Source organism: Plectropomus leopardus, chromosome 16 (assembly GCF_026936395.1).
Source record: "Plectropomus leopardus strain MGB_pleo_1.0 chromosome 16, ASM2693639v1, whole genome shotgun sequence".
Lineage (NCBI taxonomy): Eukaryota > Metazoa > Chordata > Actinopteri > Perciformes > Serranidae > Plectropomus > Plectropomus leopardus.
In genome coordinates, this window is record NC_142191.1 from 26,828,112 (window position 1) to 26,850,866 (window position 22,755).

At 39.1% G+C, this 22,755-nt stretch overlaps 1 protein-coding gene across 3 annotated transcripts in view; it reads right to left on the minus strand.

Moving 5' to 3' along the window:
• LOC121955221 (sorting nexin-14-like) overlaps positions 1-22,755 on the minus strand; it is a 35,253-nt gene that overhangs the window by 2,397 nt on the left and 10,101 nt on the right. For 2 of the 3 annotated variants that reach the window (XM_042503072.2, XM_042503071.2), the window contains exons 13-28: positions 22,053-22,167; positions 21,470-21,625; positions 20,819-20,943; positions 14,769-14,827; positions 14,515-14,541; positions 12,525-12,657; positions 11,333-11,519; positions 10,566-10,649; positions 10,330-10,430; positions 9,748-9,859; positions 9,505-9,545; positions 8,517-8,636; positions 7,162-7,285; positions 4,918-5,082; positions 2,683-2,778; positions 1,300-1,391 (exon numbers count right to left, since the gene is read on the minus strand). In XM_042503072.2, coding sequence (XP_042359006.2) covers positions 1,300-1,391; positions 2,683-2,778; positions 4,918-5,082; positions 7,162-7,285; positions 8,517-8,636; positions 9,505-9,545; positions 9,748-9,859; positions 10,330-10,430; positions 10,566-10,649; positions 11,333-11,519; positions 12,525-12,657; positions 14,515-14,541; positions 14,769-14,827; positions 20,819-20,943; positions 21,470-21,625; positions 22,053-22,167 — 1,737 coding nt within the window. The remainder of the gene's footprint in view (positions 1-1,299; positions 1,392-2,682; positions 2,779-4,917; positions 5,083-7,161; positions 7,286-8,516; positions 8,637-9,504; positions 9,546-9,747; positions 9,860-10,329; positions 10,431-10,565; positions 10,650-11,332; positions 11,520-12,524; positions 12,658-14,514; positions 14,542-14,768; positions 14,828-20,818; positions 20,944-21,469; positions 21,626-22,052; positions 22,168-22,755) is intronic. The other variant, XM_088089857.1, reaches the window with a different exon arrangement.

The window sequence follows — 22,755 nt, forward strand, 5'->3', positions numbered from 1 at the left end:
GAATCGTACTGGCATGAGCATCAATACATTTCCATACAATATCCAGCCCTAGTTTTCCCCAAATGGTATACAAAAGCCCTGCATACACACATCTTCAAAAGGCTTATTTAAACAAAGCCAGAGGCAGAGATTCAACAAGATCATTTTTGAGGCTGTAAGCCTGCTGTGTTAATAATAAGAAATTTAAAAAATTAGATTTGCAGAGAACTTTTCACACAAGGAATTCAGCTCAAAGTGCTTCATGATAAACAAAATGCAACACAAAAATCCGGATTAATCAAAAGACAGACAGTTATAAACAAGATATAAAGTCAGAGTAAAAAGTACAGAGACCAGTAACAGCAGTAAAAATAAGAAAATTGATATCAAATAATAATTACAAGAATTTCTCTGAGTAAAATATGGATTTTTATGGATTTTGACTTTTTTCGCCTGATAGTAAATAACTAGCTTATTCCAGCTTAGACTTTAAGCCAAGGTAAAGGCCTATCTCTCCCAAAAGACCTCAAGAGTTATTAATGCTTTTATTACCGCTTGGCTAGACTATTGAAATTCTTTGTATGTGGGTGTAAATCAGTCGTCGCTTTGTCGTCTGAAGTTAGTTCAAAATGAACTGGAAAAAGAAAATGGGATTACATAACTCTTCCTGTCCATTTTAGGACTGATTTTAAGATTTGAATGGTTTGTTTTTTAAGGTTTTTAAACAGTCTGGCGCCACCTCATTCTGCAGAACTGAGGTCGACAGATCAGAAACACAGTGGTGTCTGAGCCTTTGCTGTGGTTGACCCGAAACTCTGGAGCAGCTGAACTGTTTGTGTGAAACTGCTCCAACAAGTGAAACATTTAAATCACTGCTGAAGAGCCGTCTCTTTTCGTTGCCATACAGTTTATTCCAACTTGATACCTTTACTTGACTTGACTATTATGTTTACTTTTTCTTCTGTTCCTTTTGTCGTTTGCTCTGTATTTATCTGGAGTTTTTGGTATTTTGTTGTTGTTCAGCACAGCGGTTGTTTTAAATGTGGTCTACTAATTAAGATTGACTTGATTTGACTACAGATAGAAAGGAAAAGGGGGATAGAGAAAGCAAACCTGTGGTGTTGCTAAGGACCCAGTCTACATGAGATGCACTTTCTACCAGGTGAGCTTGTGGCACCCTCTCAATCAGCACTGAACATAACAAGCTTCATGAGCTTTTTCCAGACTAACACTCCACTGCAGGTCTGTTGCAAAAGCTGCTGTTTCTGTTATTTTGCCCAGCTGTGCGTGCTTTTGTGGTTTTTAAGTTGTTCTGTTTACCTGTTTGTTGAGGACAGGCTGCTGGAAACCGTCAAAGAGGAACCGGATGCCTTCATATTTGGCCTCCTGGCCGATGCACTTTACCACAAAGTCTGAAATTCAAAACAAAAGAAATACTTCATCTGTGGTCGAGGCAGGAGCACATTTCAACATAGAATTATCACATTCCTGAGTACACTGATAAGGAGTGGTATCACTACTGCACTGATGTGGTTTGTGTGGATGTGCACGGACATCTGAGATCAGTGACACTCAACTTACAGCCCACAGGCCAAAACTGGCCTGCAATCGAACATTTTCTAATTCACAATGAAACTAAATTGATTTAAAGTGGCATTGTTTTTGTAGCACTTTGTGTGTAAGAAAAGAATCAAGGTATCAAAAGAAGTGCTGGCTGAGGATCCCCACCAACAGAGGACCATGCTAAGTTCCAAAGTTTCTCAAAACTGGCTCCTGGACTCCTGTCATTTTGCAAAAATGGCCCTTAGGCAAAGCAAGTTTAGTATTCCTGTCTTAGATACACCTAAAGCACATTACAAGATGTTAGTTCCATAACAGAAACGAGGAGTGTGTTTCTGACAGGACACGTATGGAAACGGAGGCTTTGAATGAATTTGTTTTCTGATAGACAAAAAGTTACTACTTAGAATCTGCAGACCAGCTGAGGTGGACTTTGGGGAAGTAAAAGGAGATAAGAGCGCCGCCTCCTTTTATTGCTTCTTCCTTATTTAGTAAACAACACTCAGTCCGTACTCTGGTCTGGTTTTATTCTGTGTTTTTCTAAATGTTACTAAATCCCATGAATAGACCTGAACCAGCTTTTTGTTAATGCTAAAACCTGCTGAAGAGTGACTGAATGTAAGCACAGATTATTCAGATATTAGACTCAATAACTTCATTAGCGATAAGGCGCGAACTGCGTGCTTGTTCACTTGTTATGGAGTTCTTCTGCCACCAAAAAATGAATTAATGCAGCTTTGATAATGAATGGGTATTAATAAATTAACTTGGTTTCATTTCCAGTTAACTAATACAGTTAATTTAGGTTGTGATTAAAGATAAAGAAAACTTTTTAGGGTAATGACTAAGTCTGTCTAATCAGCTGCTGTTCAGTAAACAGGGATTCATTAAACCTGTTATGGGTGTTTTTACTCAGCTAACCTGGTTTAAGTATTATACTGGTAAACATGCTCAGCTTAGTGTAAAATAAATGTTGGAGTCTTAAACAATCGTCTCTTCAGTGTCATGAAATATTGGATTTCAATAATCTTATATTTCTTGTGCTGTTTGAGGATTAATAAGGCACTGTTACTATGATCACTACTCAAAGCAGAAAACGCTGCCATGTAAGATAAAAGTGGTCGGTGTGACTTGAAAACTGACCTGGTAAATACTTCATCATCTCCTCAAACGTCTGCTTGGCTCTGATCTGTTTGTCCTCAGTGGTTCGCTCCTCGCTGCTCTCACAGAAAACGGCGTCTGTGGGAAAAAATTGACAACATGAAACACAAAAATACATTATGCTAGACCCTGGTATCTATTTTCCTTTCTGTTTCTGTAGTTCGAAGTCAGACAAGAAGAAATCAGTTGTATGGACATAACAAATCAAACATGACTGCTGATATTCAAACCAGCACACATGGATGCATTGACTGCATTCAGACACCTTACACAAGTATTTTAAACCTCTGAAATGTGAGCAAATCGGTTTGAAATCTTTTGAAAACATGGGGATAAACCCAATGGTCTGATTTTTTCCTCACTGCAGTATGTTTGTAATCAAAAGTTTGTAATCAGCTCTTAAACTGATGTTTCTCTTTTTTCCTTCAATAGTAACAATTGAACAGAAAAAGAAACAGTATAATTCAGTCACCAAATGTGAAAAGAATTTTGTCCCAAAGGAAGAATTACATTATTCACATACTTTTTCCCCCAGATCCGGTCAATCTGCCTAAAACCTAGGTCAGCAACCTTTACAATCAAAAGAGCCAGTTTTGACCAAAAATAATTTTAAAAACATGTCTGGGGCCACAAAACATATTTGAGCCTTATATTTAACGTAAAATGGCTTATTAAGTATAAATAAGGCTATCAACATTATTTGTCTAAATAAGTATTTCTTTATATGTTTTACAACAATGTGGCTACTCTACAGTGGGCTATTTGTGATTATTTCGGACTTTAACTTACTAGAGGTGGCAGTTAAAGCAAACAAATCTTTTTACACGCTGTTAAATTCTCTATTTTCCTCTGAGACTTTTGGATTTGTAATAAATAACCAGCCTAGCAAGGGAAACTCGAGACAAGCCACCGTCAAAATTTAGAAGAAAAGGTGCCAGGCCATAGACGTAAGACACAAATTTTACTTCAGTTTAATTTAATTATTCAGTGTTTTTTTTCTAAAAGTGGAAAATGTAAATATTTATTTAGACCTAGAACAGAAAAAAAATTAAAATGTGAAAAAAAAATCATGCACATGATTTTTTTTCACTGGAAGCCCAAAGAGAGGGGCTGAAGAGCCGCATGTGGCTCCAGAGCCACAGGTTGCCTACACCTGGTCTAGACTGTTCACATTCATGTTTGAAGTGACCATATCTGACATCAGTTTGAAGAACAGTTCCTCCAAAACTTCAGGAGTTGAGCTCTGTTGAATGGTGACCGGAGCAGGGGTGTTGCTACGGCAGTCTTCTGTAGTTTCCACAGACTCTGACTCTGCTCTGACTTTGTACGGTGACTCATCTGCTCCAGCACAGTGAATTATGATGTGGGAAAACAATGGATGTTTATGGGAAAACCTGTGAAATCTCACTGTGGACTTATGGCCAGTGATCAGATATGCACTGGGATTAGAAACACAAAGGGAAATGGCCCAGTTCTGAATGTGGCAAAAAAAACCAAAAACTTCTACGCCCACACTACTCTTAAAAAAGATCTCAGATCTCTGTCAAAAACAGGGACATAGGCCACATTTGCTTGTCATGTGAACTTAGCCTCAGCTGACAGCCCAATAGTGTTGCATGAAAGGGGAGAATACTGTTGGAAGTTGGATTTAGAATTTTTTTTCCCAGTCCGGAAAAGTAAGTGACCCTTGATTGTTATTGAACCATAACTGTTGAGCTCTCTGCAGTCTACTCACTGGTTAGATTGAATACATAGAAACTGTGATTTGTCAGTCTTTAGTTTGTTCAGCTGATATTCTCTGATCCAGTTGAAACTAAACAATACTAACCTTCCACTAGCTCTTTTTCTATGTGAAATATGAAGACTAGCGTTGGTAAAGCAACATGTTGTTATGCCTTTTCCTGATTAAACCTGCGTACATTTTGATGCTAAGCTTCCAATATCTTTTATCCTGTGACTGCTGATACTTTTTGTTCTCTATCATCTGTTGTCAGTCTGGTTGAACCATTGAGTAGCATTCTGTTCATAATGAGCAAAAATACAAAATAACATCTATTTTCTAAAGAGGACTTTCCTAAAGGTGTCATAGCCCGTCAAACATACAGAGTGGTTCTTTAAGTCATCTAACTGTATAAAATCAGGCTTTTGTATAAGAAGATTGCAAAATTTTGAGTGGTTGTGTGCACGTTGTCTCTGAGGGGAAACATAAACACACACCTCTGAGCTGAGTGATCAGGGAGACCATGTGGTGCTCCTGGAGGATCTGCTCCAGTTTGGACTGCATGTACTGATCCATGTAGGCTTCAAACGTGTTCTTGAACAGGATCCTTCCTGCAGCCAGGCAGTGGTGCAGCCAGTCCGCTATGTGGAACACCGTCCGACCTGCCAGTCAAAACACCAAGACAGACTAAAGAGTGAAAACACAGAGAGACGTGAGGGGATGATGTGGTGTTAAAGACACCTCTGATGACCTTTGTATAATTAACCTTAACTTGAATCTAATTTATCTAATTCTTGCAAGCTTTCTTCAAGTTGGAGTAGACTATTCAGTCAAGGATCACTGGAGATGAGCAAAGTCAGTTGCAAAGGAGGGTGAATTGCAGTCTTTGACAGAACAACAACAAACTCGAGTCACTCCCAGGATTAGACTTAAAAGTCGCTTTCGAAACACTCATTTTTACACTCTTATGGAGATTCTGGAGTCTCTCCCTCCTCTTCTGGGGACCCAGGAGTCTCCTCCTTCGTATGCTCTCATCTTTTCATTCTGATTTTTATAGCGTCAGAGTTCACTGGGCCTTTAGGTACTCTGCCACACCCCAGACCTATCTCTCTCACGACACCATTTTTCCAAAACCTTTAATTCTGTATTTTTTTAAATAATGCAACATGGTTTGATTATAATGTCACACACAGGTTTCAAACTGGTTAAATGCTGACCTTGTTTCACGCTACAACATAACAAACCACAGAAAAACACAAAACCAAGATTCAATTTACTTATGTGAAAATTATATTCAGCTACTTTAAAAGAGTGTGTGTCGTTGAACTTTTCACCTCCTATTTTTCTCACACAGCGAAGATGCAGTTAGTCAAAGCCTCATGTCAGAGTTACTATGACCTTGAATCTCATCATTATACCTCGTCATTATCTTGGCTTTTCCAATCTTCAATCATTTTTTTTATCTTTCTTAAGGGTTCTTTTTTTCTTTTTTTGCCAGGCAACTGAACTTTTCACCCAATTGTCTGATTTTTATCACTACAATGACTTAATACACATAAAATAACTAAAACTAAACAGTGTTTTTTTTATCTGAAGCAACAGTTTCCTGTGAACCTGAAACTGTCAAGAATTTGTTTTTCCAGCTTGAATTCCTCATGTAAGACTCTTCTTAAGATTTTGCGTGTTATTTTAATGAGTAAAAGTATTTCAGAGAGGAATTGTGGAAATATTTCCAAGAAGTTATACATGTGAAAGTAATCAAAACATACTTTATTAATCCCTCTCAGTCATTACTTAGAAGTGTGTGGCTGTGTATTTTTCCGCAGAGACTCTGCTGTCTGTTTGTATTTTCTAATTTTCTGTGTTCAGGACGTTAATGAGCGTGTACCCCCATAGTGCTCAGGTGAGCACTCGTGTGGTGTCACCCCGCAAATATAGCGAGGTGACACCACACGAGAATGAATCTGGGGCTGGCTTTTACTTTCACTTTCAGCATGGTTACAAACAGTAACCAATAGTGCACCTTTAAGAACAGTGCAGATATCATTACCTCAATGTTCGTCTTTGTTCAAACTCCAACTTCTTCTTTCAATTCTAAATTAAAACCCTATGATTTCCCGTGCCTGCATTTTGGTTAAAAAATGTCTTTTATTTGCTTCATATAACTTTGGAGCAATTATTATTGCACCGTGAATGTCCTGAAACTGTATTTTTTTGTCTATTTCTATTTCACGTCATTCTAGTCGATGGTGTTTTTAAGAGTTATGGTCGATTTATTTTCAACATGTGATTCATGGAATCACCTCTCATACAAATAAACTCGCCTAAACTTAAAACATCTTAACCATGTAGCTTCCTTTATAGTTCTGGTGGAGTTACTTTGTCATCAGGTGTTATCATGTCGGTTTAGTTTCACTACCTTTTCTCTTCTACAGAAACCACTCACACAATTGTAGATGGTAAACCTGTGTCGTCCTGTGCAGCTAAAGAGAAGTAACTTGTCGATGAGTGAAACTGAGAAAAAGTAACCTCAAAGGTTTGTATCCTTTTCAGAAGTTGTTACATTTTTGTCAACTATGTTTTAGTTGTTTCACAGTTTAAAATCTGAATTGTCTGACATTCACACATCCCTAAATAAATCCTCTCCTTTCACAGGATACAGAAAGTAAAAAGGTATCTGCCCCAGAAAAGTCCTTTACTCCACTCCAAGATGATCATTTACCTTGGCGAGCATCACTTACCGACATACATCATGTAGTCATACATGCCGTCTACAGAGACCATTTCCATGAAGTAGTTGTGGTTGTTTTTCTTCTCCAAACTCTCTGACAGGTTTGCGTTGTTCTTGAACAGATCGTTGTAGAGCTGCAGGCAAAAGTAAACAATCGGCGAGTGTCATGAATATTAAAATTACAATAAAAACATTACTGAATTAAAATGACTAAACAGGTTGATCTGTGGCGCTTACATGGTGGCATATATTTAATTTTATGAAAAGTTATTTATCCCTTTTTATTTTTGATTAACTGGATTCACCGAAAACAGACCATTCAAGCTGGCGATTTTATCTACAAACAGTTTCTCATTCGAATTTCATGAAAATGTACATATAGTGATATACACAAAATAAAACAATATCACAAAACCTTTTCAGAGTTTTTTAAGGACCCATAGTAACTTTTTACGAGATTATGTTTACATCTACTTTAAATACTTAACTTATTATACTATCAATGTATTTTTAATGCATTTGATTATAAACTCATTTCTGGGTGCAAATCCGAAAAATAATTGCTGCAACACAGTATGCAGGAAATGTTCAAATTGCACTGTTGCTTTTGGGGGAGCCCTGTTTTTCAGGGATCTTGTATGCATGCACCTTCATACATGAATGAACCCCCGACAACATAAAGAAACACAACAATTATTCACAGTTACAATGTTTTTAAAATTGTTCTCCACTGACAAACAAGAAAAATGCTAACACATAGTCAACATATGCATATTTAACCTACAGAAATAAACTCACTGTTATGTTACATTACATGGTATATACAGTTTATTACTTATATTAAACACAACAAAACCCCATGACTCTTTCAAAACATATAACGATTTCACTAATATCATCACCTTTTTCAGTCTAAGAAAATGAAATTAAGAAACTTTACGACTTTTCCAAGTTTTCCATGAACGCGGGAACTCAAATCATTCACCTCAGCTGGTAGCACAATGAGTTAATGTAAATAAAGATTGTTACTGCACCATAGCCAGCCTTTATGTTGTGCTGAAAACACTCAATTCCTGCCCACCAAACCCCCCTCATTTATCCAATCTGTCTCCATGGAGACAAAGATTAAGGTTTATCACATGAGCTGAAATACATCTTCCTCCCTACAGGCAGAGGAAATTCCTTCCCTTCAAGCCTGATAGGGAGGGCTAGATGACTTTGATAAAGTCTTGGCGGGCATTTGTTCAACCCTTGACGCTGGCTGTTAAAGTGCCAGAGAGCATAAAAGAGTAAACATCGTCTGGGGTGAGCGGCACAGAGATGTCTAGTTCGTGTTGAGCAGAACTTTTTTTTTTCCTGTTTTACCTTCTTGTTGTTCTCGGCGGTGGGGCTGAGGATGGTCAGCTCGGGTCGGCTGGGTTTGGGTTTGGGCGACTCGCAGGAGTTAAAGAAGGACTGGATGAAAGGGTCCAGGTTCTGTCCTTTCTGGAAAACAGTTTTGTAGTGTTTAATATCATCAGTGTCATTTTGAACTAAAGCACTGATGAAAAAATCTGTCTTTAACTCCTGCTCAGCCTGATTACACCCCAAAGATCCTGGACTTTCTTGTTATGTTGGACAGCAGCAGCAGTTACTCAATACTGATGTCAGCTCAATACTGTAATTCTTACACCCACACAGAGACAGGTCAGGGTCAGATACACAGCAACACCAGGGAGCCTGCAGGAGGCTGGAGGTTTCCTGATTATTTATCTTGGAGGTTCTGCAGTGAAAAGAAAGTCTCCATACTCACCCCTCCTCCTCTGTGCACAGCCTATTACTGGAACTAGCAGAAATTTTGTTTTTGGCAACCATTCTGTGGTTTTTGGATCACAAAAACATCTTGTAGTTCAGCAGAGCTGAGTATCAGTATGTTGGCTGTGTCAAGTGTTGGTCATACTACAGAATGATTAATAACTTCTGTATAGTTGATAATAATCCACATAAGGAAGAAGATAGAGGAGGATGAGGATTTGTTAAAAACTGCACATTAATATTATGTTATTGTGATCTGAAAAAAACAAATTGCAATTACATTATTTCTTATATTGATCAGCCCTAGTTGGTATAAAGCCCCGGTTGAAGATTGTGATTCTGCACATCCACATTCTCTCAAAAAATCCCATTTCATATTTCTTTCAGAATGAGATGTTTGCTGAGCAGGCAGCCTGTTAACCCAGCTTAACATGAAGACTGGAAACTGAATAATGCACTGTTGTCAGGGAGGTTTACATTAAATTAAAAACAAATATTTAGGAAATAGCTGCAGTATTAATCATCATTAACTCAGCATTTCAGCTCAAGAGGGACTCACCTCTTTCATAAGCTTCCCTGGTACAGACTTGAAAATTTTTCCTGGAAAAAAAAACCCATTCAATTAAGAAATCGACTCAACTGTTAAAAAACAAAAGAAGAAAAGGGGAGGGTACCGATTACTAAAAGAAAAATTGGGATTTTTATTCTAATGTCACAGCATAGTAGAGAAAAAAAAACATATTCATCAATTAAATTGAAAAACAGTTACCGGGGTTCCATTAGGAAATATATGTTTACATACCCAGGTTGACGTCAGGAAGCATCCGGTCGAGGAACTGAGACTCCATGCTGTGAGGAGAAAGGAAATCTGCCAGCAACTGACTGTTACTGAGTTCTGGATGCTGCAGGAGTCTCTGCGCACACACACACACACACACACACACACACACACACACACACACACACACACACACACACACACACACACACACACACACACACACACACACACACACACACACAGGAGGTTAATACATGTAACGGCTGTTCTTCTCCAGAACACAAACATAACTTGGTGCCAGGCCAAGTAAAAGCAGTTTTTATATCTTGCACATACCTAATCTACAAAATATAAGAAAAGAGCCAAACAATCAGACACGCCTGTCACGTATAATACCTTTGTAACACTGCTTTGTTTTACTGCCCTCTAATGACAACATAGAAGTACATGTACTTTAACTTCGATTCATTTTAGATTTTCTGTCTTTAACACTGAAAATCTCATTCCTCTCACTCCTAAGAAACATATGTTCAGCACCACAGTCAAGACAGGAGCAAAACATTGGCTGCAACAGTTATTCTCGTTACTGTCAATGTTAAATACCTGCAAATATTCCTCAAATTCCTCCCTCTTTGATGCGAGGAACTCGTAATTCTTTGGTCCGATAATTCTTTTGGATGGAAGCTGAGCATCTGCAAATGTGCCTGGAAAAAAATGTGAATGAATGCAGCTCATTATAGAAGGAAACAAGGCTGATCATTATTTTTTAAACAGCTGCAAGCTAATATTGTCATTACCATATGAAAGTTATTTAATGAAAGTAAGTTGGTGAGCATTACCGTGGAACTCAGTGAGTTTGGATTCGAGTACGTAGAACTCCAAATATCTTCTGTAGACTGACCACTTTTCAGTTTCATGACCAACTGCAGAAAGAGAACAAATAAATTACAGCATTATACACATATGCAGAGATTAGCTGATGATACAGCTGAGACAGTATGCAAGGTATAGACTTGAGTTGATTATGGGTGTCATCTGGTCCGTTTAACCCAGGCTTTCTCCTTCAAGCTTTGTGCATGTCCCCATAAAACAAGTCCAATGACACATTCAAACATGTCACTTGACTCTTAAAACTGAGAGTAAGTAAGCATTAAAGTAAAAAGCTATGCGAAGTGAAATGAATGCTATTGATTGAATATTATTTGTGATAAATGCCAATAGACTACTAAATAAGTTTACTAATTAGTGTTTTATTAGCTAAAATATATATAGTAGTGTAAAATGGTCTTTGGAAATTTAGGACCAGGCATAAAAACACAGTTCAAAGTGGTCATGTTATGGTTTGAAGGAATTTTATCACATCTCTTATGCAAGTGAATGCCATGCTGATTAATTGAAAAACAATCATATGAACCAGTCTGTAGCTGCAGCTTTGCAAACTTAAAACTGTTTCATAATGTTGGGAGGCTTATTTCCACCTTAATTGTAAAATTAAGTCAGAGATCTATCTCAGTACAATATGTAAGCTGAAAAAAATATTTTCAAGTAGGAAGCTCATATTATATGTAAGAGAGAGGCCTTATGTTTCACTGCTCCGTTCACTCACCTTCTTTCCTGTCATTGCGTTCCACGTCGATGCAGAAGACGGGGATCTTCTCTCTCTTGACCTCATCGTCATAGAAGTCGATGTAAGGGATGGTGATGGTCCAGGCTGACAAGTTCCTCAGGGTGCCCGCCATGCTGGCCGGCTCTGCAGGGGAGTCGTCCTCCATCACAACAGTTGCCTCCTCCACCTGCAGGGAGCAGATAATACGAAAATTAACTTTTACTTTACCTAAACCAATAAAGTTTTATTCAAATTAATTGAATATAATTCTCTAACACCTCAATGAAAGTAGAATTACTGCCCCGCAGCTGTATGCCTTTGTGCACCAGTCAACTGCGCATTAAGTTTACACCCATGTCAGCAAAAACATGGATGCTTTCCCCACAGCACAGAAGATTTAAACAATCAGGACAGATTCAAGATGGACACCTTAAGTTATTTCACTATCTGACCAATGTCTCCCCCTCTGTTTCTGATTCATGATACTAAATGATGGACATAAAGCATGTTCGCATATTATATGTCACAGGTAAGTTTTCATCGCTTTATCATTTTATCCTCTTAGACATTTGTGTAAAATCTTGTCGTGATCAGCGAATGAATTCTTGAGTTGTGGCCACAAAAACTTTGACCACTTAAATCACCATCAGTCAGTTCATCCTCTAGTCAAAGTGGACGTTTTGTGCAACATTTGAGGAAATTCCCTTGAGATCTTCTTGGGATAATCTCAATCTCCAACACATTGATGACAAAAGAAATAACAATTTCAACAAAGTATACTACAACATGTCATAAATCACTTTATCTATATCTATAGTTTTTTTTCTCGTCTATATTTCAGACGATAAGATGGAGGGCAGATAAAAGGCTGCAGATGGACAAACGGATTCAATGAGTTGATGGATTGAAAGAAATTCCTGTGGATGCATGAATGTCATTTCCTCACTTCGAAAACCATCAGCACAAGGTTAAGACTCCCATCGCAACTCAACATTCTTCATATAAATTACCAACATTTTCAACACTCAGGTGATGACTGATCAATAATCCGTCAGCACAAAGTTTTTAGTCTTTAGAGAAATTCAGAAGATCATATTCTGCTTGGTAAAGTACATCTACACCAACAACGAGTAGTTAAAACATAACAAGAGATGATGGGTCTAATGTTTACATGTGAAAAAGTAGCACTCACCTGGTCATCGTCCATGTCGTTCATGGCGCTGGGTGGCAGCATGGCTCCCTCCATGGTCGTACTTTTGAACACACCTTTGATTTTGCTGCCAATTCTGCTGATCCCGAACGACTCGCCTCGTTTCGACAGGTTTCTATGGCGAACAAAGAAATAGGCTGGTACATAAGGAGCATCTAAACTGCATTAATACTAAACAAAGCCATAAATCACATCTCATCTATTCAGTTTAACTGTTCTGGAACAATTCCTCTTCCTCTCTTCTATTTTTTTTCTCTGTTCCCCCGATGCTTCTCATCCTCATGATCTAGTCAGATGTTGGCAAACAATAGTAGGAGTAAAATAACAAATGTATCTATCACATTTGTCAGATGACCTGCTGACAAAGCATCACACTTTGTGCTGTGACAGCTGACATCAGTCATGCAGCAGACATGCAGAACATGTACAAGCCTTCTTCATCCAGCCGCAACCGCAGCATGTAGTCACCGAAAACTCATTTCCGATGTTTAAGCAGGCCGTTGAGTTTTTAAAAATGGAAAAGAACCTTCTGGAAATCATTAGGGGCCTGGCAAAGTGCCTAATTGATCTGACAAAGTCAATCAGGTTTGGCAGTTATTACTTTCATGTCCTGACACACGCCAATGAACATTTTGCTGATCGGAAAAGGGCGTAAAGTCAGACTTTTACAACATGGATTAATGATTCACTGCTCGAGATGTTCACCTCTAAAACTTCCTTTGAAATGCCTTTGGAACAAAAAAAGTGAGTACATGTTTTAGTATTCATACGTGTCTCGTCCATGCTGAAGTGCAGCCGCTATGTTCAAATGAAAGGTTTAAGAAATATAAAGAAACTAATGTCTTAAATCTATTAGTCTGAAATCACAGCATCTTTTCAAATAATTCTGACGATTTGGATTTGTAGAAAAATTACATGTCTTTTTGGTACTTTCAACATCATTTTATGCACGAAAAGTTGTTCATGTTTCATATTATCATCATTATTTTTGTGGGGGCAAAAAACACTGAAAAGTACATCACAGTTTCATTCTTCTTTCTGCATTTTAACTGCTTCACTACTACACAGGCAGAGTTGTATTTAATTTTAAATCAGGGCTATGAATTAAAATTGAATCATTTTTGGGTACCGATCAAAGTGGGTCTCAAGTACCAAAGAAGGAATAATCTACTTTGTCAGATTGCTGAATTAAAAACAACTTCTGCAAAATTTAGAGTGTATCTTTTTAAGGGAAGAGAAAGTTAAACTTTGATAAATTTGAGAAGGGTTTTTTCATATTTTGCTAAATGGAGAAAGGATTTTATAGGAAAACATTCTTAATTCTTCTCTGTAAGGTATTAATAAAGATATGATCCTAGTGTCATATTAGAATGCAGCATGCAGCAACATTATACTGCCTGTCAGACACATCAGCTTCAGTTTGAGGCTCCAGTACATTTAAAAAAAAAACAAAACATACTGACAAACTTTTTCATTGCTACAAATTCTGCTATTCATCACCGGACACTTTTTAAAAATTATCTCTCTTTACTTTATTCATGCTTTTATTACATGTTGTTTAAGTCTTTTCATTTTACCCTTGCCTTCTCTGTTTCACTATTTTATTATGAGATTATCTTTTACTGCTCTTTATGCACCCTTTATATTCTTAAAATGTCTAAACCTGTGTTAAAGCAGATTCAACTTTGGTTCAACTTCTTGACCAGTGCTCGGCCCTGGCTTCTTTAACGGCGCTATCGTCTCAAACGTGAGGTTAAAATCAAAGTGCAAGCATCAGCAGAACATGTGAACAAACACAGAGGCCTGGCAGCAGCTCATAGTGTTAAGATTTGTTAAAAAAAACAATGTGATCCGCAGAGCAGCCTACAGTGAGATATATACTGTATCTGCATGCATGGCACTGCACTTTTTTTCAGTGTCTTTCAGGCAGCAGACTCTGTGAGACCAGGTAACATGCCGAAGACCAACTTACCTGCTTTCCTCCAGACTGAAGCTATTTCTGGAAGTAGATGCATAAGCGCTAATCATGACATGTTTGGACCGAAGACCTCCAAAAGATATGAGCGAACTTAAAGCTGTGCTCCGTATTCAAAGTTTCAGAACACCTTCTACAGTACCATCATCAAAACCACCTTCTCACATGTTTAACTTTCTGAATGCTATTTTGCCACCTGAAAGATGAATGAAAATCAAAATTTGAGTCTATATTATACAACATTAACAAACCTGTTGATTCTTGAGTTTCTTGTCGGAGACTCTGCTCCCCTCAGCAGGTATCTGAAGTACTGAAAACAGAGAGGAGACACAGTCAAGGTACAGATTACAATGAACGTAGGATTTGAAGTCTGAAGCATGTAGTAAAGATCCCTCTATCACGCCAATAAAAAAATCAAAACACTCTGTTAGAAGTATTCAATTTGATAATTAACTAAAAGTATTATCATCAAAAGTCACTCATGCAGACAGAGCAGCCCATCATAGTTACATTATACTGTTGTTGGAGCTTAATCGTACAACCTAACTAATTTATATACTGTTGGATAGTGTAATCAGTTATAAAGCATGATTTTATGATTTATTTGTCATAATCTAAAGCTTTAAGTTAGATTAAGCCTCTAAAACCTGGATCGACATCACTTTTTTGTGGTGTGTTCAGATGCCTTTCAGAAGTATTTAAGCCTTTTTTTTTAAGCCCTTGACTTCCTGCTTCGCTTCAGTGCAGACGCTCTTCTTGCTCGCTCTCTGCTACGCTTTTATTTTTCCTAGTTTTTTCCTTTTTTTTCCTTCTTGTCACATCCAACATATTTAAGGAGGTTTCCTACAACAATTGGGATTATCTACTCATCATGTTGATTCAGAACAGAACTGCAGCTCTGTCTGTGTGTAAGTGAAAGAGGCAGTGAAACACACACTGGACACTATACAAGTTAACTCTGTACACTTGAAGCTGAAGAAGAGTTTTCCTGCCCCGCTGGATGCAAACTGGGACCTTTATAGAGGAGTACCGCTTATTTTAAAGCCGTTCACTCCGAGCTTCAAGATGCCTCCACTATCTGCAGACGACTACGCCAAACTTCTACAGAAAATTGCCGTGCTGGAGACTAAAATTCACCGCCTAGAAGTTAATGTGGAGGTAAACGGGCTAGGTGGGAATGACACCACCTTACCCCTGCCTCAAATCAGTGGACAGGAGCTAGCTAACACACGGCTAACGAGCACAGACAAAGCTACCGCGAAACAGGTAGGCTCTGTTCTGTTTAATAAATCTACAAGTAGTAGTCCTCCCTGGAACCACCTTGGAGCAAAGCCAAAGAACAAATCATTTCCCTGGGTAATGGGAGGACGTTTAACAGGCAGAGCACAGCGAGCTGAGGTGTGTGATGAGACCGGCTGGCCTGCACTCCCTCCCAGGCAAAGTGCCTCCTCAACCCCCGCACCTGGAAGGACACAGCTGTGGAAAACTGTAGAAGGGCGGATGAGCAACAAACCTCCGAAACAATCAAGCATTGAGCTGCGGAACAGATACGCTCCACTGATGAAGGACCCTGAATTTCCGTCAGACCGTCCATCCTCAGTCAGCGGGGTAAGGACTGATAGCATGTCGAACAGTAAAAGGCTACAGGGAAAGCTAAAGCCTGGGCCTCAAACTTTGATTGTGGGTGACAATGCTATTAGAGACTTACAGAGGGTGTGCAGTAAAAACACCAAAGTGATCTGCTTCCCCAAGGATGTGGTCTCCAACATGACAGAAAGGATTCTGAGTATTGTGGCTGAACACCCAACTGTGAGGAACATCATAATACACGTAGGGTGGAATGATGTTGCTAAACAACAGTCTGAAGTGTTAAAACAGGACTTCACCGAGCTGTTGAAAACAGTGAGCTCTGTGAAAGCAGATGTGTTTATCAGCGGACCTATACCACCGGTCAGATATGCAGAGGAGAGATTCAGTAGGCTGCGGGCTCTAAGTAAGTGGATTTCTACTGCATGTACTGCCTATCCAGTAAATTTTATTGAACATTTCCACATCTTTTTGGAGCGAAGACACCTTTTCAAAGGGAATGGACTTTTCTTGAACAAGCCAGGAGTAAAATTGTTGGCCTCTAATCTATTTTACTTCCTCAAGGCCACCCATCAGTCGCCTCTGCCAAGGACTTTAAACAACAGGAGCCAGCCAGGATGAAAGACAAAACAAGGCAGATTAAAAACCCAGAGGGAGAGCAACAGTCACCCCCACCCAAGGAGTGCTCTGAGCCAAAGAGGCGTCAGAGTGAAGAAGAGGAGGGGTCTCCACAAGCCTCCATCCCCCTTTACAACCAAAGCACCTTCGACGGTCCACCTGCCTCACCCCCTGAAACACCCACCAGGTCTCTCTCCTCCTTACCCTCCCTCTCTCCCTCCTCACCCCACCTGGAGTTCACTAACCAGACGAAGGAGCTGGTCAATACTGGACTAAGATGTACCCCCCGTCCCTCTCCTATCTTCTCTCCTATAAGCACCCCACGTCGACCACCACCACCTCCAACACAGGCTCCAAAGACTCGTCGCCCAGCGGAGAGGAGGTGGAGTGGCAGTTTTATTCAAAAACTCTTTCCAATTTAAAAAATTATCTTTCAGTAATTTTTCTACTTTTGAATATGTGGCTCTTCAGCTGAAGTCCTCCCCTCGAGCCATATTAGTAAATGTCTACAGGCCACCTAAATACTGTGCAGACTTTTTCATTGATTTTAATGAACTGCTGTCGATAATCTGTATTGAGTATGACTGTATAATCATTGTTGGTGATTTTAACATTCATGTTGACAGCCCCCAGGACAGAGGGGCTAAAGAACTGTACTGTACTCTTGACAGCTTTGGGCTGAGTCAGCATGTGTCAAAATCCACACATAACAGGGGGCACACTCTGGACCTGCTTATCTCCAAGGGTCTAAACATACACAAGGTTGTTGTGAGTGATGTGGCCCTGTCTGATCACTGTTGTGTTTTCTTTGAGAGCTCTATCTCTGTGCACAGGAGTAATCAGAAAGAAGTTATCAAGAAGCGATGCATTACCGAAAACACCAGTGAAATGTTTAATGTACTTTTTTCTTCTACAGCAACCCTGCCTTGTGGTTCAGTCAATGAGCTAGTGTACAACCTTAATTCTAAAATGTTAAATGTGATAGATGCCATCGCTCCAATTAAGTTGAAGCAAGAAAAGATCTCCATGGAGAAATGCCATGGCAGTGAAAAATGAAAAAAGAGAGTGTCGGAAAGCTGAACGCAGGTGGCGAAATTCAAATCTACAGATTCATTTTGACATCTATAAAGAGAAACTTCACACTTATAATCTACAGCTGAGGAATGCAAGGCAGTCTTTCTTCTCAAACATTATCACCAGAAACAAAAATAATGCTCGAGCACTGTTTTCTACTGTTGAGAGACTAACAAACCCCCCTGTGTCAATAGCACCTGAACTTCACTCTGCCAGGGCCTGCAATGACTTTGCTTTTTTCTTTAGAGAGAAAATTCAGAATATTAGACAGGCTGTGAATTCTTCAACACCAGGTTCAGGATCTGTGCTGTGTCTGTCTAAAAACCATTTAAACACCATGACGCAGTTTAATCCAATCAATGACAAAAATCTGGAGGACATTCTACACCAACTGAGCTCTTCCTACTGCTGTCTGGATGTCTTACCCACAGATTTTTTCAAAAAAGTTTCACACGTCATGGTATCTGATCTGTTACAGATTGTAAACATGTCTCTAAGTTCAGGAGTCTTCCCACAGACCCTGAAAACAGCTGTTATTAAGCCCCTCTTAAAAAAGAACAATCTAGAAAAGACCTCAATGAACAACTACAGGCCGATATCAAATCTTCCTTTTTTTAGGTAAAATCATTGAAAAGGCTGTGTTCCAACAGCTAAATTACTTCTTAACAGTCAACAGCTGCTTTAACGTCTTTCAGTCAGGTTTTAGACCACATCACAGCACTGAGACAGCTCTGGTCAAAGTATTTAATGACATTCGCTTAAACACAGATCATGGCAGATCTTCAGTTTTAGTGTTATTGGACCTCAGTGCTGCATTCGACACAGTCGACCATGATATATTACTTGATCGACTACAAAATTGGGTGGGACTATCTGGCACAGTTCTTGATTGGTGTGCATCCTACTTAAAGGGCCGGGATTATTTTGTGTCAATAGGTAACTTTAGATCTGAGCAGACCAAAATTACATCTTTGAGCCTTGGAGTCCCCCAAGGCTCCATCCTGGGGCCTCTTCTGTTCAACATCTACATGCTTCCACTTGCTCAGATCATAGAAAAAAACAAAATAGATTACCATAACTATGCTGATGACACCCAGCTCTACATTTCAATGTCCCCAGGTGACCATAGCCCCATACAAGCACTGGGTAAATGCATGGAGCAAATATCTGAATGGATGTGCCATAATTTTCTTCAGTTAAACAAAGGAAAAACTGAGGTAGTTGTTTTTGGACCCAAGGAGGAACGTCTTAAAATCAGCATGCAGCTCCAGTCACTTCAGTTAAAAACCTCAGACCAGGCCAGGAATCTGGGTGTTGTCATGGATTCAGACCTGAATTTTAAAAAACACATACAAACAATTACAAAGCCAGCTTACTATCACCTCAAGAATATTTCTAGGATTAAAGGTCTGATGTCGCAGCAGGACCTTGAAAAACTTGTCCATGCATTTATCTTTAGTCGAGTTGACTACTGTAACAGTATCTTCTCTGGTCTGCCTAAAAAGTCAATCAGACAATTGCAGCTGATCCAGAACGCTTCTGCTCGAGTCCTTACTAAGACCAATAGAGCGGACCACATCACTCCAGTTCTGAGGTCTCTACACTGGCTCCCTGTCTCTCAGAGAATAGACTTTAAAATTCTCTTGCTAGCATATAAAGCACTGAATGGTTTAGGCCCAAAATACATCAAAGACCTTCTAGTCCAGTATGAACCATCAAGACCACTCAGGTCATCTGGTGCGGGTCTGCTCTGTTTTCCGAAAGTCAGAACTAAACATGGAGAATCAGCATTCAGTTTCTATGCTCCGTATATCTGGAACAAACTACCAGAAAATGTCAGGTCTGCTGAGAGTCTGAGTTCTTTTAAGTCAAGGTTAAAGACTCACCTGTTCACTGCTGCCTTTGACTAAAAGGCTTTTTACTTTACTTTTTAAATTTTATATTTTACTTCAAAACTCTGCACTGCAACTCTTATTTTACTATATGTGTTTTTATGTTTTTGGGTTTTATCTGTTGTTTTCCTACTTGCTGTTTTTAATCACCTTTTACATGCTTCTTTTATAATGTTTTAAATGTGTTTCCTTTCCCCCTGTTGTTGTATTTCAATGTTCTGTGTGAAGCACCTTGAATTGCCTTGTTGCTGAAATGTGCTATACAAATAAACTTGCCTTGCCTTGCCTTTAAACTGTAGTGATAAAAAATTGAGCATTGGGTGGTAAGGTTTGAAGAATTGGGTGAAAAGTTCAGGAGCCTGGGAGAAAAAGAAGCAGCTGGTGGCATTATTTAAAAAAAAAAAAAACAGAATTAAAGGTCTTGGAAATAATGGCGTCATGAGAGAGATTGGCCTGGGGTGTGGAAAAGTACCTAGAACCCCATTGAACACTGACGCTATTAAAATCAGAGCCAAAAGATGAGAGCATATGAAGGAGGAGACTCCTGGGTCCCTAGAAGAGGAGGGAGTGACTCCAGAATCTTGAAAAAGTACAGTACAGCGAGGAACTTGGCAAATTCCAAAAAAAATGAATTTAAATTTTTTGGCCAGGGGAAAATGTCTAAAAACTGTATTTATAATTATCATAATCACATATTTAAAATTATGTCACAGGATTATTATAATTTTTATGCACTTTTCCCCCCAAGACCAGTTCCCTTTTTTCGTTTTCTTTCTTGTGCAAATTTTCAGGTAATTCTACTGTTCTAGTTTCCATTTCTTGCAATTTTTTTAGGTTATTTCTTCTTAAGTTGTTCATTGCCCTCTTCCCATGTTTCTGAAAGAAATCAAGCCAATTTGTTCAGGTTTCAAAGGGTAGTGTAATGAAAAAGTACAATTAATGTACTTTTTAATGTAGTGAAGTAGAAGTATGAAGTAGTACGACATAAAGTTAAACAAAAACAAATACTTTTCAATATTTGAGTATATGTACTTTGTTACTTTGCAACACTGAGATACACAAATACTGTCTATTTGACAACTTTTTTAAGTGACCTGCAGATTTTTAGGAAACTTTTTTGGAGGTCTTACTTCATCACTGTGACAGAACATCGGGGTGAAGACTCTCTCCAGCAGAGACAGCACGTGTTCGTACGCCTCAAACAGGCAGCGCATCGTCTGCAGCTTCACCACGCCGGTGTACGGGCCTCTCGCAACTGAGGGGAGACACCGTGTGGTTAAACTATTTTTCCTTTTCAGTTTACAAGTGTTTACAAGCAGTGACAAACAGGAAAGCTCTACATGCACAAATAGAACCACATTCGAAACTATTTTAAGAGTAACTCAACCAGGCTGAGAAGTGGCGTTTGATGTGTACTGAGCAACATTAGTTTAAAAATTGTCAATAACAATTCATCACTTGCACTTACTGCTCATCTCATACACTAAACAGTGGGGGGAAAATAAACACTTGTGAGTCTTCATAAATGCCTGCATTTTTCAAACTTCATACAATTCAAGTCTCAAAGGCCAAGCTGAAATAACATAATCAGGGTTATTTTCAAACATTATAAAGTCACATACTACATTTTAAAACTGTGATATTGATCTTAAAAGTGGTGACGTGCACCTCTAAATAGTTTTGTCCCAGGTGAAAAACTAAAAACACAAACAATGGAGTTATGAAGTAGTGACTCCACAGCTGTACCGACTATGAGGTACAGTATACACGCAGCATCTTACTGTTCCTTATCTCCTCCACAATGAACTGGTCGAAGCTGATCTTGTCGATGCTTTCGTCCAGGCAGTAGGTCTCGTAGATGTGCACCACCTCCTCGTGCAGACGCTGCAGTTCAGAATCGCCCAGTTCTGGACTCAGGATCTTATCGTTGAACTCCTCTGGAGGAAACAGCGAGGGGTTTTATACAGTCACACTGACATATATGTGTTACAGGGTCAAATAGTTGCTGCTTAACAAAGCTCCTACATTTCTGTGTTTATGCTTCATTAAATCAACAGTTAAGGCTTTAAAATATGTTGCCATGCTTTCAAAAACTACAAAGGAATCCTTCTCGACAAAGCAAGACCTGATGCATCTGCATGTAGATCCCTGATTGCAACCCTAAGCGGGTTAGAAAATGAATGAATGGATGAAAGGAAATTGTATATTTTGCAATTGTGTTGATCTTTCTGAGGCTAACTAGCCAGCTTACTCAGAATGCTTCGGGCTTGCACGGCTAGTTGAAATTTAAAGGTTAGCTAGGCCATAAAGCTTTATTTGAGGATTTGGTATGCAGCAAGGTTTCTGCACAATGGTTGTTCTTACCCACAGTGAGGCAGAACTGCAGCACGTGCACAGCTCCTTCCTGCTTCAGGAAGTTCATGAAACGAAAGAGGAGATCCTGCTGCTCCCTGATCTCCTTCAGGTCCAACTTCAGCACCTGCATGGCCAGAGCGAGAGGTTTAATTATAATGGTCTCATTAAAAGGCCATCTTTCAACTATGATAGAGATAGAGACAAAGACAAATACACAGATGCGCTGCATGTTAAACGGCCAGTTCATCCTAAAATTAAAAATACACATCTTTCCTCTTACCTGTGGGGTTATTTATTAGTGTAGATTGTTTTGGTGTGAGTTGCAGGAGATATCAGCCGTAGAGATGTCTGCCTTCTCTCCAGTGTGGTGCTTAAAGCACCACAAATATATACATTTGAAAAACTCAATGGCAATGTCTCTTTCCAGAAATCACAATGTGGTAACACTCACCAACCATATCAGTGCGCAGACGGAAGCATTCATCTTCTCGTGGACAGTGCGAGATGTTAACATTATTGGCGTCCTCCTCGGCTGAGCTGTAACGTTAGCTAGCCTAATGATGTAGGTGAGTTATCATTATATGTGCGTTTCTGCACAATAATTCGGTTGACTGGTGTCGTTTAGTAGAAAGAAAATAGTTTCTACATGAAACTGTTCACAGCAAGGTCTGCGGATTATCTTGAGTAACCGGGTCAGGATTTCTGGAAAGAG